This window comes from Brassica napus, chromosome C4, assembly GCF_020379485.1.
Source record: "Brassica napus cultivar Da-Ae chromosome C4, Da-Ae, whole genome shotgun sequence".
Lineage (NCBI taxonomy): Eukaryota > Viridiplantae > Streptophyta > Magnoliopsida > Brassicales > Brassicaceae > Brassica > Brassica napus.
The window spans coordinates 14,451,471-14,464,340 of NC_063447.1; the positions used below are offsets into that span (position 1 = coordinate 14,451,471).

Here is a 12,870-nt window from a genome sequence, read left to right on the forward strand (position 1 = left end):
TAATTAATAAATTTTTACACTTACTAGAGTAATAATTGTTTCTTAATTAATATATAGGAGATTATAGTAATCACATAAATCAAAACAATATATCTTGTTTATTTACAATATATTTATAGTAAATAAATAAAAATAATCATTCTATTTATTTTATATGGTATATAATTATATTTCAAAGATATTGACATAACTATAGTATATTTTAATATAAATATTTATTATTGAGACTTCCTACTCATATGGTTTTATTAACATTTTATATTTGATATAACAAAAATATTTAAGCCATTAATCTCAAACTTTTTGATGTTGTATTTTTCGTTGAAAATTTCAAAATTAAAATATTAAGGTCTCAATACTCTTTCAATGCAAATTTTAAAATTAACATATTTATGTATTTTTAAATGGTACATATTTTAATTTAAACGATTTTTAATATATTTATATATGTATATTATTTAATATGAATATCTATTAAATAAAAATTTATATTAATACGATTGTATGATCATTTGTATCTTGTTTTTTTTTGTCATCAACAATACAGACTAATATTGACTCTGTGAACCAAACCGGGTGATCTACATCCATGTGAACGACGAAAGACGGCTGTTTTCTAGCACTGCGTGCTAGACTATCCGCCTTTGAATTTTGCGTCCTTGGTACATAGATGATCTCTGATCGGGTGAAACTCTCTTTCAGGGTCTTGATATCTTCCAAATAAGTTACAAAAGCTAGTCATTCTTCTGGTTCTGAAACCATCTTCACCAATTGAGAACAATTCGTTGCAAACGTAACCTGAAATTGACGTAAGTTCCTCATGCATTCCATTGCCCATAAAAGTGCTTCCATCTCCGCATGAAGAGGCGAAAGACTAGCCCTTACATTCCTCGCCCCCAGTAATCCATCGAAACCTTCCAAAGTACTAAGCCAACCTTTTCCTGAAAACCTAGCACCCTCCTTCCACGAGCCATCCGTAAAACACCATCTTCCTGGGATCGACGGCAATACCGTGTCTATTCTTGGTGTTGGCGTCCTCTGGTCATTTACTACTTGTGCCTCAACCCATAATGTTGATTCTGTTTCCGCCACTAAAATCGTATCCATAGGATCTATATCCAAGTTGCTGAAAACTTTATTATTCCTACTTTTTCAGAGATACCATAGAATCCATGCAAACTGGTGATCCTCCATCTGCGGGAAAACTCTCCAGAATAGATGATCCATATTTGTGAATAGGGAACTTGTTGGAAAATAGAATGGGTTTGATGGTATCTTCGAAAGAGCCCAAACCTGGAGAGCTGGAGGACATTCAAAAAATACATGATTTATTGATTCCTCAGGAGCTCCACATCGGGTACAAAAAATATCCCCTTGAATCCCCCTTGCCTGTAAATTCTTCCGAACTACTATGCATCCTGTCACTAATTTCCGTAGAAAATGTTTTAGCTTTGGTTGGGCACCGTATTTTCCAGCAGTAAGCCTTCAAAACATCAACTGTGGGACCAATCAGTAATGGTGGTCTTTCTTTGTCTGGATAAATCCGTTCTACCTGATATCCTGATTTAACTGTATATTTTCCATTTTTTGTAAAGTGCCATCCATCTCTATCCACCTTCTGATTCCTACTTAGTGGAATACTTTCGATAAGTTTCGCATCCTGAGGATCCACCAAAGCCCGAATTACCTCTAAATTCCAAGTACGCGAGGTAGGGTCAATGAGGGACTCTACTGTAAGATGGGGGTATAGATTGTGTTGATTTTTATTAGCTGGTCTCGGGCGAGTGGTTGGGAGCCAAGGGTCATTCCATACTGATATAGAAGATCTTGATCCCACCCTTTTGATTAGTCCTTTGCTAACCAGAGATCTAGCAGAAAAAATACTCCGCCAGCCATATGACGGAGAATATGAGCGAATCGGTTCCAAGGGTGAAGCATTCATATAATACCGACCTTTGAAGACTCGAAAAAATAAAGTATTTGGCTTCTCTATCAGACGCCATAACTGTTTACCAAGCATCGCTGTATTGAAATCAGTGATATCTTTAAAACCTAAGCCACCTTCCTCCTTATCTGCACATACTTTGTCCCATGATTTCCAGTGCATCCCTCTTGTGCTTCCCCCTGGGCTCCACCAAAATTGTGATACCGCACTTGTCAGTTTTTTTCACCGTTGCTTTAGGTAATCGATAACAAGACATCGAATGCTTTGGTAATGTTGTGATCATTGACTTAATAATCACTTCCTTTCCTCCTTTTGTAAAAAACTTGAAAGTCCACCCATTTACTCTATTATTTAAACGATCCTGAACAAAACTAAAAACTTGAATCTTTGATCCCCCCAGATTTTCTGGAAGACCAAGATATGATCCCATTCCTCCAAGATTCTGAATACTTAAAATATCCCTTAATTCCTGTCTAACAGGTTCTTCAATCTTATATGCAAATTGAATGGAAGATTTATCAAAATTTATTAGCTGGCCCGAGACGGCCTCATAATCCTATAAAATCCTAAGGATGGTTTGACACTCTTCCTTTTGAGCTTTACAAAAGAAGAGACTATCATCCGCAAAAAGCAAATGAGAAATCGATGGGCAAGCTCTAGCTACCTTCATTCCCGTATTTTGTTTCTCTCTCTCCGCCTTTTTTATGTTTGCAATTAAAGCCTCAGTGCAGAGAATAAATAAATAAGGCGATAAAGGATCTCCTTGGCATAGACCTCTATGTGGAACAATGAGGCCACGGGGTTGACCATTTATAAGAACCTGATATTGAACCGATGAAATGCATTCCATCATCAATTTAATCCAATGAAGATCAAAACTCATTTTCTGCAATAAAGCCTCAATAAAATCCCATTCTACTCTATCATATGCTTTGCTCATATCTGTTTTAATTGCCATATACTTTCCCTGACATGCTTTATTAGTCCGCAATCCATGAAACATTTCCTGGGCAATAAGAATATTATCAGAAATCAACCTTCCTACCACAAAAGCCGATTGAGTCTCTGATATGAGTAAAGGAAGACATATTTTCAATCGCTGACACAAGACCTTGGAAATGATTTTATATCCTACATTACAGAGACTGATTGGTCTCAACTCCGTCATCCTTGTAGGTCTCTCCGTTTTTGGTATCATACATATATTAGTAATATTTAGTCGTGCATCCATTGCCCCCGAAACCAGAAAATTATTCACCATCTCTACCAAATCTTTCTTAATAACATGCCAAGAATGTTGGAAGAATAGTGTTGTCATGCCGTCCGGGCCTGGCGCCTTTTATGGGTGCATCATAAATAGAGCCTCTTTAGCCTCCTCCTCCGTTGCTAGCCTCAACAAACATTGATTCATCTGAGGGGTGATGGTCAGTGTAATCTCTGTCAGGAAACTATCAAATTTCGATGGAGAGGTGGTACTACATAAGTCCTCAAAATAATCCACTGCCACCCTTTCCACTCCATTATCCTCTGTAATCCAATTTCCATTAGCATCATGTAATCCAACAATCCTATTACGAACCCTCCGTTGCTTAGTTAAAGCATGATAAAATTTTGTGTTAAGATCCCCAGATGAATACCACATGTTCCTACTTTTTTGGTGCCAATACTCTTCTTCATCCTTATATGCATCCTGTAATTTCCTAGAAACCTCCAGAATATCCTCTTGAGTCCTGGTATTATCTGTTTGTACCTCTTCAAGTGCTTGTTGTAACTCATTTATTTTTTCCTTACCATAAGGTGGATTATTTTTCCACCATTTAGCAATTTCATGACGACAATTACTAATTTTTGCCACTATACTCTCTGCGCCCCCTCCTGCTCTTGCTTCATTATGGTCTATCCAGCCCATTGTAATTGATTCCAGAAGACCCGCTTGTCCAATCCATCTCTTATCTAACCGAAATTGTCCTTTCCTCCTGGGGACTTTATCTTCTATATAAGCCACCACTGGACGATGATCTGAAGCCACCAACCCAAGATACTCTGTAAAGGAACATGGAAATAGAGTATGCCACTCTTTGTTTGCTAGGGCCCGGTCTAGGCGACATCTAACCATCACTGCCCCTTTCCCTTTTCCTCTTCGCCCTTGCCATGACATTTTATTCCCCCTAGCCGGGAATTCTAGTAGACCACTATTTCTTATCATATTATTGAAAGGAATAAAAGAATCTGAACTCCTTATAGACCCTCCATCTTTTTCATGATTTCCAGTAATCTCATTAAGATCACCAATAATGAACCAAGGGTCAGTTCGCGCCAAACCATATCTAGTTAACCGTTCCCACACTTGTTCCCGCAATTTTTGAACTAGATCTCCGTATACAAAGGTAAGATAGACCTTTTTGCCCAGAGCTTCCGCTTCCACATCAATCATCCGGTTACTAGAATATAAAACATGTACCTGATACTCATTATTATAGAAAAGCGCTAATCCTCCACTTCTCCCCACTGGGTCTATGGTGACCAAATTATCAAATCCAAAATGAGCTTGCCATTTTTGAACAAACTTTGAATCCTGCTTTGTTTCTCCTAAAAACAAAAAATCTGGTTTATGTTTATACCTTATCTCACTCAAATAACTTAAAGTCCACTTGCTTCCCATTCTTCGGCAATTCCAACTCAAAATCCGCATTTAAAAAAATTGTTGTTTGTGTGCTCTGAAGAGCCGATTTGATGGGTGTAATGATACCCTATTTCCACAGTCCAAATATCTTCCTTTCTTTGTAATCTTAACCATGCCAAAAAACAACCAAAATGATGCCACGAAGAAAAATTTTTTTTTAACATTTAGTCTCCATGTTAATGCAAAACCTATACCATAAATTAAATGAAATATACGATCTAGGATACGACCAAAATCACACACTATATGCCTCGAGCAAAACACTCTATCATCGCTACCAATTTCTTTTTCTAGCCAGTTTATTTGACCAAAATACCAATCCCCACTATCACCTTGGTGTGGGAGAAACCCATCGCCTCGCATCGCATATATATAACAATATAATCCCTTCCATCCTAACTGTGACTGATCCTGGTTTAATGATACCAATGACCCAAAAACCTCTCGCACCATGTCATATATAAAAGGCTAGTCCACACCCCTCAAGCTATTCTTTACAAAAAAATCTGCAGCACCATATCTGATACACCAACACTTCCCCGAGCATGGAACATATATAATATAAATAGAGATTACTCTACCCCAGCAACAGCAAACGGACGCTATGGGATAATCCATAATCACAAATGCCAACAAAAGAAAAACACAATCTCCTAACTTGATATGCCACCACTGAATTAAAAGATTCCTGCAACCTATCAAGCTCACCAGACTATACCTTCCCACCCCTAGACTACTATATCTCTTATTCCTTGCCATACCTACTATACCAATATCCCATATTCGACTCCCGCAGCCATATATATACTCAAATCGCAAGCATAAGCACATTACCATAATTAAGCAACCAAACCAATAACACAAGATTGTTTTATTATTTCATTTCTTAACCTCAAAGAAAAACCTTATCATTAGCCATAACAACGAAAGTAAGTCCAACCTCTTAATACTTTTAGAAACCAAAAAGATGCAAATGCTCGTAGAGCTTATTAAAACCAGAAGACAAAAAGAAACATAAGACAGGCCCTGCCTGCTTAAAAACTCTTGAAGAAAGACTCTATCCATAAATCAGACCCTCTGATTCCCAAGTTTCGGGTTGGAAACACCTTACTCTCCACATGCTTACCGGTATCTCCCTGTCATGCTCCTGGGTTTGCAGCAGCTCGCTTTCGTGGGGACGCAAGCGCATTAAACACTCTCATTTTTGTGCTTCCCATAGTGCTGCTTGAAGACTTGAACAACCTCTTGCGCAAGCCATGCTTCTTCACTGCATCTCCTCCAAGCTTGCCTTGCACATCATCCACAACTACCACTTCATCTGTGTCTTGAGCGTTACTCTCATCTTCCTGTTCCTTGCCCTCCTCTTCAATTTCCTCTTCTGATAGCTTCTCCATGAAATCCTCTGCATCCATATCTATCCCATTCTCAAGTAAATGAGCCTTAATCTCATCCATATCCATAACATCCTCCTCCTCTAAACCAACCTGATTCTCATGCTCTAAACCAACCTGATCCTCCTGCATATCATGTACCACAGCCAGACCTTGGTCAACATCAATAGGATCCGAAATGACTTTCGTTCCCTCAGCCTGAGTTTTAGCCAGCTCAACTTGAAACGCTTGGGAAGGTAGCGTGTTGCGACACTCTTCTACGGATCTGATCTCACCCTCCTCGCGAGCTTCCTCATGAGCACCATGCTGAGGCTGTTGCTCCCTATTCTGCCCTGTAGATGGTCGAGTTTGTCCACTTGAAGCGCCAGACCTAAAGTCCTCTTTCCCCGCAGTTCTGTACCGCGAAGCTTCCCCATCACCTCTATGAGTTCCACGATTAGTGTAGGCTCTCTTACTTCCTCTCTCTGCCACCTTCGTCCATTTAGAGTCTGCTTCCTCCCCCATCTTACCCTTGCCCTTGCTATAATACTCCCGGCTCTCTCTTTCTTTATTCTGTTGAACCTGATTTCCATTGATAACTACACCTTTATAACTTCTTGCGCGATCATCGTACTTCCCACCATCATACCAAGCACCATTCCCTTCTCTTCCTTCACGTTTCTTTTTTGGACTCTTATTAGTGTTCTTCACCTCTAAGGGGTAGAGTTCATCTTTGTGGCACAAACTACCACAAACCTGACAATAGTCAAATAGCTTCTCATACCGCAGCGAAACCGGGGCTTCCTCACCATCATAGAACTCTCCACCCGTGAAGTCAACCGTTGTTTCGAAACAAAGCTCCTTAAAAGCATCAACCACCACTTGCACACGCGAGTGATCCAAGTCTACTGCCACCGTCCTTCCTATGGCATCCCCAATGCTCTCGAAAGTGGGTACTGTTTTGAACTCTCCCGGAACTCCTATGATTCGAACCCAGAAAGTTATCTCTGATGGGAAGAGTACTGACTCCTTAGGTTGCCAACGCGCCAAAGAAAACATCCAGTAATCGAAATGAAAGGGTTGAAGCTTAAAAACTCCTTCCAAATCCTCCACCTTGTCGAAGTCAAACTGAAACTTCCCAAAACCCAAATCCGAGCCAACGACCCTCTCTTCCAATTTCCATATCTTCGGGAGGTTCGAGATGAGAGCCTTCATCTCCTGTTCCTCTGGATTCATGCATCTGCCAATCAGAGATTTGGAAAAAGTCTTGATGAGAGCTGAATTGTCGAAATGGGGCACGGAAATCTTCAGGCGCTTTCGAGTTCCTTCTCCATTCTTCCCCTCTCCCACATTACCCAATAGCTGACTCTGTGTCATTGCCAAAAGAAAACCAATGAAGCTTTGATCTTTATCAAAAGCACAAGAGAAAGTTACACAATATATGTCCCAAGTATAGAACCCCATATTCCTTTTATACTGATCCCAAACTCGCATCCCACGGCTCCCACAAATTTTCTTAATTGCTCGATATCCTCTTTGATTCATGTTAATCAAATCAAAAGCTCCCTTAAAAATCCCATTAACCGAATCTCTCCCCTTTTTCTCGTGTTGTCACATTACAACTTTCCTTATAATCCTCTGTTCGGAATCTCTCCGTATCTCTAAATCTCGGATTGATCAAATTTACGGAAAGAAAAATAATACCTTCATCTTGATTCGATTTCATCTTGATGGTGATCAAAATCAAAATTAAAATCCTCGTACTCCTTAGTTGTCGCCAAATCCAAATCTCCGTTTTCCTTGTACCCTCGATCATATCTTCCGATCCCAATTTTAAATAGAATCGCGATGTTTCGTCTTCAATCTTTCGACCTTGGAAAATCCCATTTCCAATTCGAACCTCCGATTCAGATATATCCGCCTCCTCAATAATCTCAGGATCCCAAAACTGTAGAAACATCGAAACCCTAGAACTCTAGATCGCCATTCGCGTCGCCTCTCTTTTACGTTACTCTTCTAAATCTCTTGTAACCCATTTGTATCTTGTTATAACAAAAAACTAAGGCATTGATCATTAAATTTTTAAAGGGATCTTTAACATTTTTTGTAATTTAAATTCGATTTAAAAAATTCAAAATATAAAATATAAAAAAAATTAATTTTTTTATTATATGGTTAATGTGATTGTTTAATATTTTTTAATAATATAAAATTGATAAAAATGAGTAAGGATGCAAAAATTGTATTCACATTTTTATTTTTCATAATCATTAATGACATATATATGTTAATCATATTAGGTAGTTCCGTAGGTTTTATAAGGAAAGAATACACGCTTCTTATATTTTTGGTTAATAGAATACACGCTTTTTATATTTTTGGTTAATATAATGTTTCCTATTAATTGGATTTTGGACCAATAATTTTTTTCAATTGATTCTTAAACTTCCACATAAGCTAAATTGTCATCCTAATTTAGTGTCACATAAGCAAGATTTCTTTTTAATTAGTATAAACTTAAGGTTACAACTTTTTAAATGATCCAGAGGATCTCGGAAGATTTATGACTTGGAAATTTTATAGTGATACGGTTGAAGATAATAAATGTTGTCAGACATAAAAATAAAAGTGGCATAGGTTGTAATTATGAAAGAAAATCAAAGATAAAATCATAGGATAATTTTATTTTAATAGTATAGAGATTAATAATAATATTGTATAGTTAGAGAAAATAAAGATAGTACTAAAAATATTAATGAGTAAGTGCAACAACTTTTTGTAACTAGATTTTTGATGATTCTATTTTAATAGCATAGATATTACAGTATTATATATGACTTTCAGGAAACTATGTCTTTCAACCGTTCTTTACTGATTTTTTCACCCATCACTACTCTATTTTTAATTTATGGCATCGGGAAAACAAAATAGAAGAAAGCAGAAAAGGGTGTTTAAAAAAATACTTATGATTACATTTGGTGGTAAATCTGCTTTGTTAAATCCAGTATAAAATCAATTATTGAATTCATAAACTATAAAGTTGTGAACTAAATATACAAATTATCACTAAGGGATTTGCCACACGCTCATAAATCACGCGCGTACTTCCCCACCTATTTATTATGAAAAGCCTCAGTAAACTAGTAAAGTGAATTGTGAAGGATTACAGAGAGACAGAGAGAGATGGGTAATTCCGACGCCAGAGATCGTCTTCCTGCTCCATCTTCTTCAGACGAACTCTCGAGCATTCTCCGGCAGGTACTTTCCCGTACTCCTCCGACTGCTCAACCTTCTTTCTCACGGAAGAAAATCGTTTCCTCCGGTGAGATGTTCAACCGAACGTTCCCTCTCGTTCACGGCGGAGCGGTTTCTTACGCCGCTTGTGCAGTCTCTGAAACTGAGGAAGGAAAATGTGCTTTCGAGAACCAGGTAAACTTAACAATGTTAGTTGCCGTGAAACTACACTCGCTTTGGTTAAAGAACAAAAAAAAAACTTGTTGTTGTTTTTGCTTTGTAATGGTAAAACAACACTAAATAGAAATGGAGCTAGACAGCGAAATTGATGCACAGTTCCACAACTTGTTTGAAAAGGTTTCTGTCTTTATCCTTTTAACATTCTTTGAATTGATTTTTTTTTTAAAGAACTGGACATAATAATAGTTAATAGAAACTGAAAGTATTGCAGATAGGAGGAGCAAGATCAACGAGAAAATTAAAGCTTTACAGAAACTGATACCCAATTCCAACAAGGTATATAGCAAGTTCGACTTTTTATCCCTCAGAACTCAGTTGTGAGAAGCATTTGTTTTGTTTTTTATGGTATGTAGACAGATAAGGCCTCAATGTTTGATGAAACTATAGAATATTTGAAACAGCTTCAACTTCAGTTTTCAACTTTGGGTTTCGGGCAAGCGCACTAAGGGGTTGATTGGTAAGTGCTATCATTTCATTTTTTGACTGTAGAAATATTGCTGTGGTTTTTATTGCTTTGGCTTTAGATTTTTAATTTTTAAAAGTCTTTAAATATGGGCTGTAGGTTTTTGTCTCTGCAGAGAAATTGTAAAGACATAATTTCAAAGAAGTGCTGTGGATTTTATAAAAAGACTGTGAACTTAAAAAAAAATAGAAATCAAGATTGGTGTAGATTTAGTGTTCTAGAAAGAAATGAGGCTGTAGAGAGCACTCATCACTACCAATCACACCCTAAAAAGAGTTATGTTCCCTAATAAGAAAAAAGGAAAGCGGTTACGCGTAAAATGCCAAGATATATAGATATCATCCCACTAATAAAAATATTTATTATTTATGTATGATGCGAATAAGACAGTCATCTATACTATTATTTACGAAGTGATTTACCTTATGTGTCAGCTTCTCCATATTTTTAGGTTTTTTCGCTTATTTGTCAATATTTATTTATTATGTTATAATTGTTTTATTTTTAAACTTATCTGTTATATTTTAAAATATTTTTAGTTGGTTATTGTAAAATACTATTTGAGAATTAAATTTGTTGATTTGTCATGTTTTCTTTTTTTTTAGGTAATTGTTTTTATTTTTCAAGTTTTTATTAGGTTTTAGCTAAATTATTAATTTTTTATTTATTTTTAGTTAAGTCACTAATTTATTAATTTTAAAAATATCCTTACTGAATCTTATATATATTAAAAGCGAATTTTATTTTAAAATACTAAATTTATATGTTATATTAAAATTTAGTTAGCTTTTCTTATTTATCATATTTTTATTAAGTTTTAGACTTTTAGCTAGGTTATTGATTTATTATTAGTTCCTAACTGATTCGCTAATTTATTAATATAAAGAATAAACTTTATGAATTTATATATAATTAAAAAAAAAAATTTAATCATATAAAATTTATATGTTATGTTAAATATTAAATGGTTGATTTTAAAATAATATAATAAAATGATCAAAAATTTTTAAAATAAGATAATTCATATATATATTGTGTTGCTATCTGAAAACAAGTTTTTATTATAAAATTCTAAAAAATTAAGATGCATAAATTTTATAATTAAATATTGGTCAAGAAAAATATTTATATAAAGATATTTTCTAAACTATTTCTAAGATATGAGCGTTTTAAAAAATTTAACAGCATAATAAGTATATATTTTGATAAAAAGTATTTGACTTATATAAATATTTTATGTTTAAATTACCTATTTGAAAACATAAATAATAATTTAGTATACTTGTTTTAGATTAATAAGACATAAACTAATAAGTATTGATAAAAAAATTATGTCCGCATGTGCGGGAAAAACACCTAATAAGTTGTATATAATATTTTAACTAAGGGCATTAGAACAATTATATAATAAGTTTTGAAGAAACATCTCCTTATTATTAACTAGGATCGGCCCGCCCTATGGGCGGGAAGTTAATGGTAAAAACTGTTTTATATAAATTTATATTAATTTTATGAAGCATTTAAAAATCATGGTGGATTGAAAACTATATTATAAAAAATAATAATGAATAGAATTCTGAGAACACATTGTTAGGGCATCATTAGTGGTAAAATAGCAAGTAGAGTACCTCACTAATATTTTTATTATTATTTTTGTACATAATTTAGTTATTAATAATTTTAAAAATTAAAATAAAAAAACCTGTAAAATGATACCACATGTATTCACCGATTCTTTAGAAATGTATGAAAGCTCTTCCCACAGATACCACTCTTGCTCTTTTTTTTTATCTTTTCTCTTTCTTCTTTTTCAGCTTTTAATATTTTTAAATTTGTTAGAGACTGATGAATTTCAACCGGTACGAGTGCCCTTATTTTTAATAAACATTTTTGGTTTGGAATTAAAATGACAATATCCTTCATTATTCTATTTTTTCAGAGAATACAAAATTAGCAAAAAAAACAATTCAGAATAATATGATAATATATATATATCTTCTTATTATTCTTAGCTCAATTTGACATAATAAAAGAAAATATTAACTTTAAATAGATAATAGGTGAAATTTTATGTTTACCAGATTCATGATACCATTATTGATCTTTACCATCACTAAAGGAGCATTTTTAAAAATATATTTTCAATAAGTGGCAAAAGACTTTTATATCCTTGTTCTTGATATATATATAACAAATAATTATTTAAATAAAAAACATATTTTTTTATGTTTTCGAATTATACTTTTTTAAAATTCAAACTTTTTTATAATTATTTTTTTTTGGAATTATTTTTGTTTATTTTATTTTAATTTTTAATTCTACAGATATAAGATATGTTCGGTTATTTATAAAATTTGATTCAATTATCGTTCAGATATTTTTTTTTGGTTCAGTTTGGACAACAAAGTGGGGAACCAGCTAATATCAAAAAAAAAATCGGGTCTCTTTCGGTTACGGGCGTTTCGGATTATTTTGGTTAATTTGAGTAAATTTTATTGATAAATTGTTTTTTGCCAGAAAAAAACAGGCGATTTAAGTTTTTTGGATAAATTATCAGGTAGTTTATATAATTTTGAATAATTTAGGGAAATGGTATTCATATAATTCATTTTGGATAGTTCAGTTTATAAATAATAAGTTTATGATATTTGTTACTGTAAAACAAAGTTTATTTAATATTTTAGATTTGTAAATTATATTTCAAATTGAGATACTTATTGATTTTGGTTCGGTTCTCGTTTGTTTTTGATATTTTAGTTTCAGAAAAATATAGAATACATGATATATAGAAATATACCTGATTTATGAAATTTGATTTAGTTTCGATTTAGTTTTTTATTTGGTAAGGTTTGATTCTTCAGTTACGGGTAAACACATGGCTAATTTCATTTGTGCAGAGCTTTGCAGTACTGGTTAACGGAACATCGATTTTAAT

At 34.2% G+C, this 12,870-nt stretch overlaps 2 protein-coding genes across 2 annotated transcripts; one reads left to right on the forward strand and one right to left on the reverse strand.

Moving 5' to 3' along the window:
* Window positions 1-5,484: 5,484 nt before the first annotated feature.
* LOC106449164 lies at window positions 5,485-8,064 on the reverse strand. Its single transcript, XM_048754281.1, has 2 exons — window positions 7,703-8,064; window positions 5,485-7,366 (listed from the first exon to the last, which is right to left on the reverse strand). Exons 1-2 carry the CDS (start codon window positions 7,706-7,708, stop codon window positions 5,768-5,770), a joined length of 1,605 nt encoding a protein of 534 aa, XP_048610238.1. The 5' UTR covers window positions 7,709-8,064; the 3' UTR covers window positions 5,485-5,767.
* A 274-nt stretch (window positions 8,065-8,338) lies between these two features.
* Window positions 8,339-10,653, forward strand: LOC125585808 (transcription factor ALC-like). The gene is made up of 3 exons (XM_048755502.1): window positions 8,339-9,471; window positions 9,676-9,748; window positions 9,826-10,653. Exons 1-3 carry the CDS (start codon window positions 9,182-9,184, stop codon window positions 9,916-9,918), a joined length of 456 nt encoding a protein of 151 aa, XP_048611459.1. The 5' UTR covers window positions 8,339-9,181; the 3' UTR covers window positions 9,919-10,653.
* Window positions 10,654-12,870: the final 2,217 nt, after the last annotated feature.

Bases quoted from the DNA above. Each gene is read 5' to 3' on its own strand.
- LOC125585808 (XM_048755502.1), top strand. From the start codon at position 9,182: ATGGGTAATTCCGACGCCAGAGATCGTCTTCCTGCTCCATCTTCTTCA. The intron at 9,472-9,675 runs GTTAAAGAACAA...AGAAACTGAAAG, and splicing joins GTGAAACTACACTCGCTTTG to TATTGCAGATAGGAGGAGCA. The intron at 9,749-9,825 runs GTATATAGCAAG...TATGGTATGTAG, and splicing joins TGATACCCAATTCCAACAAG to ACAGATAAGGCCTCAATGTT.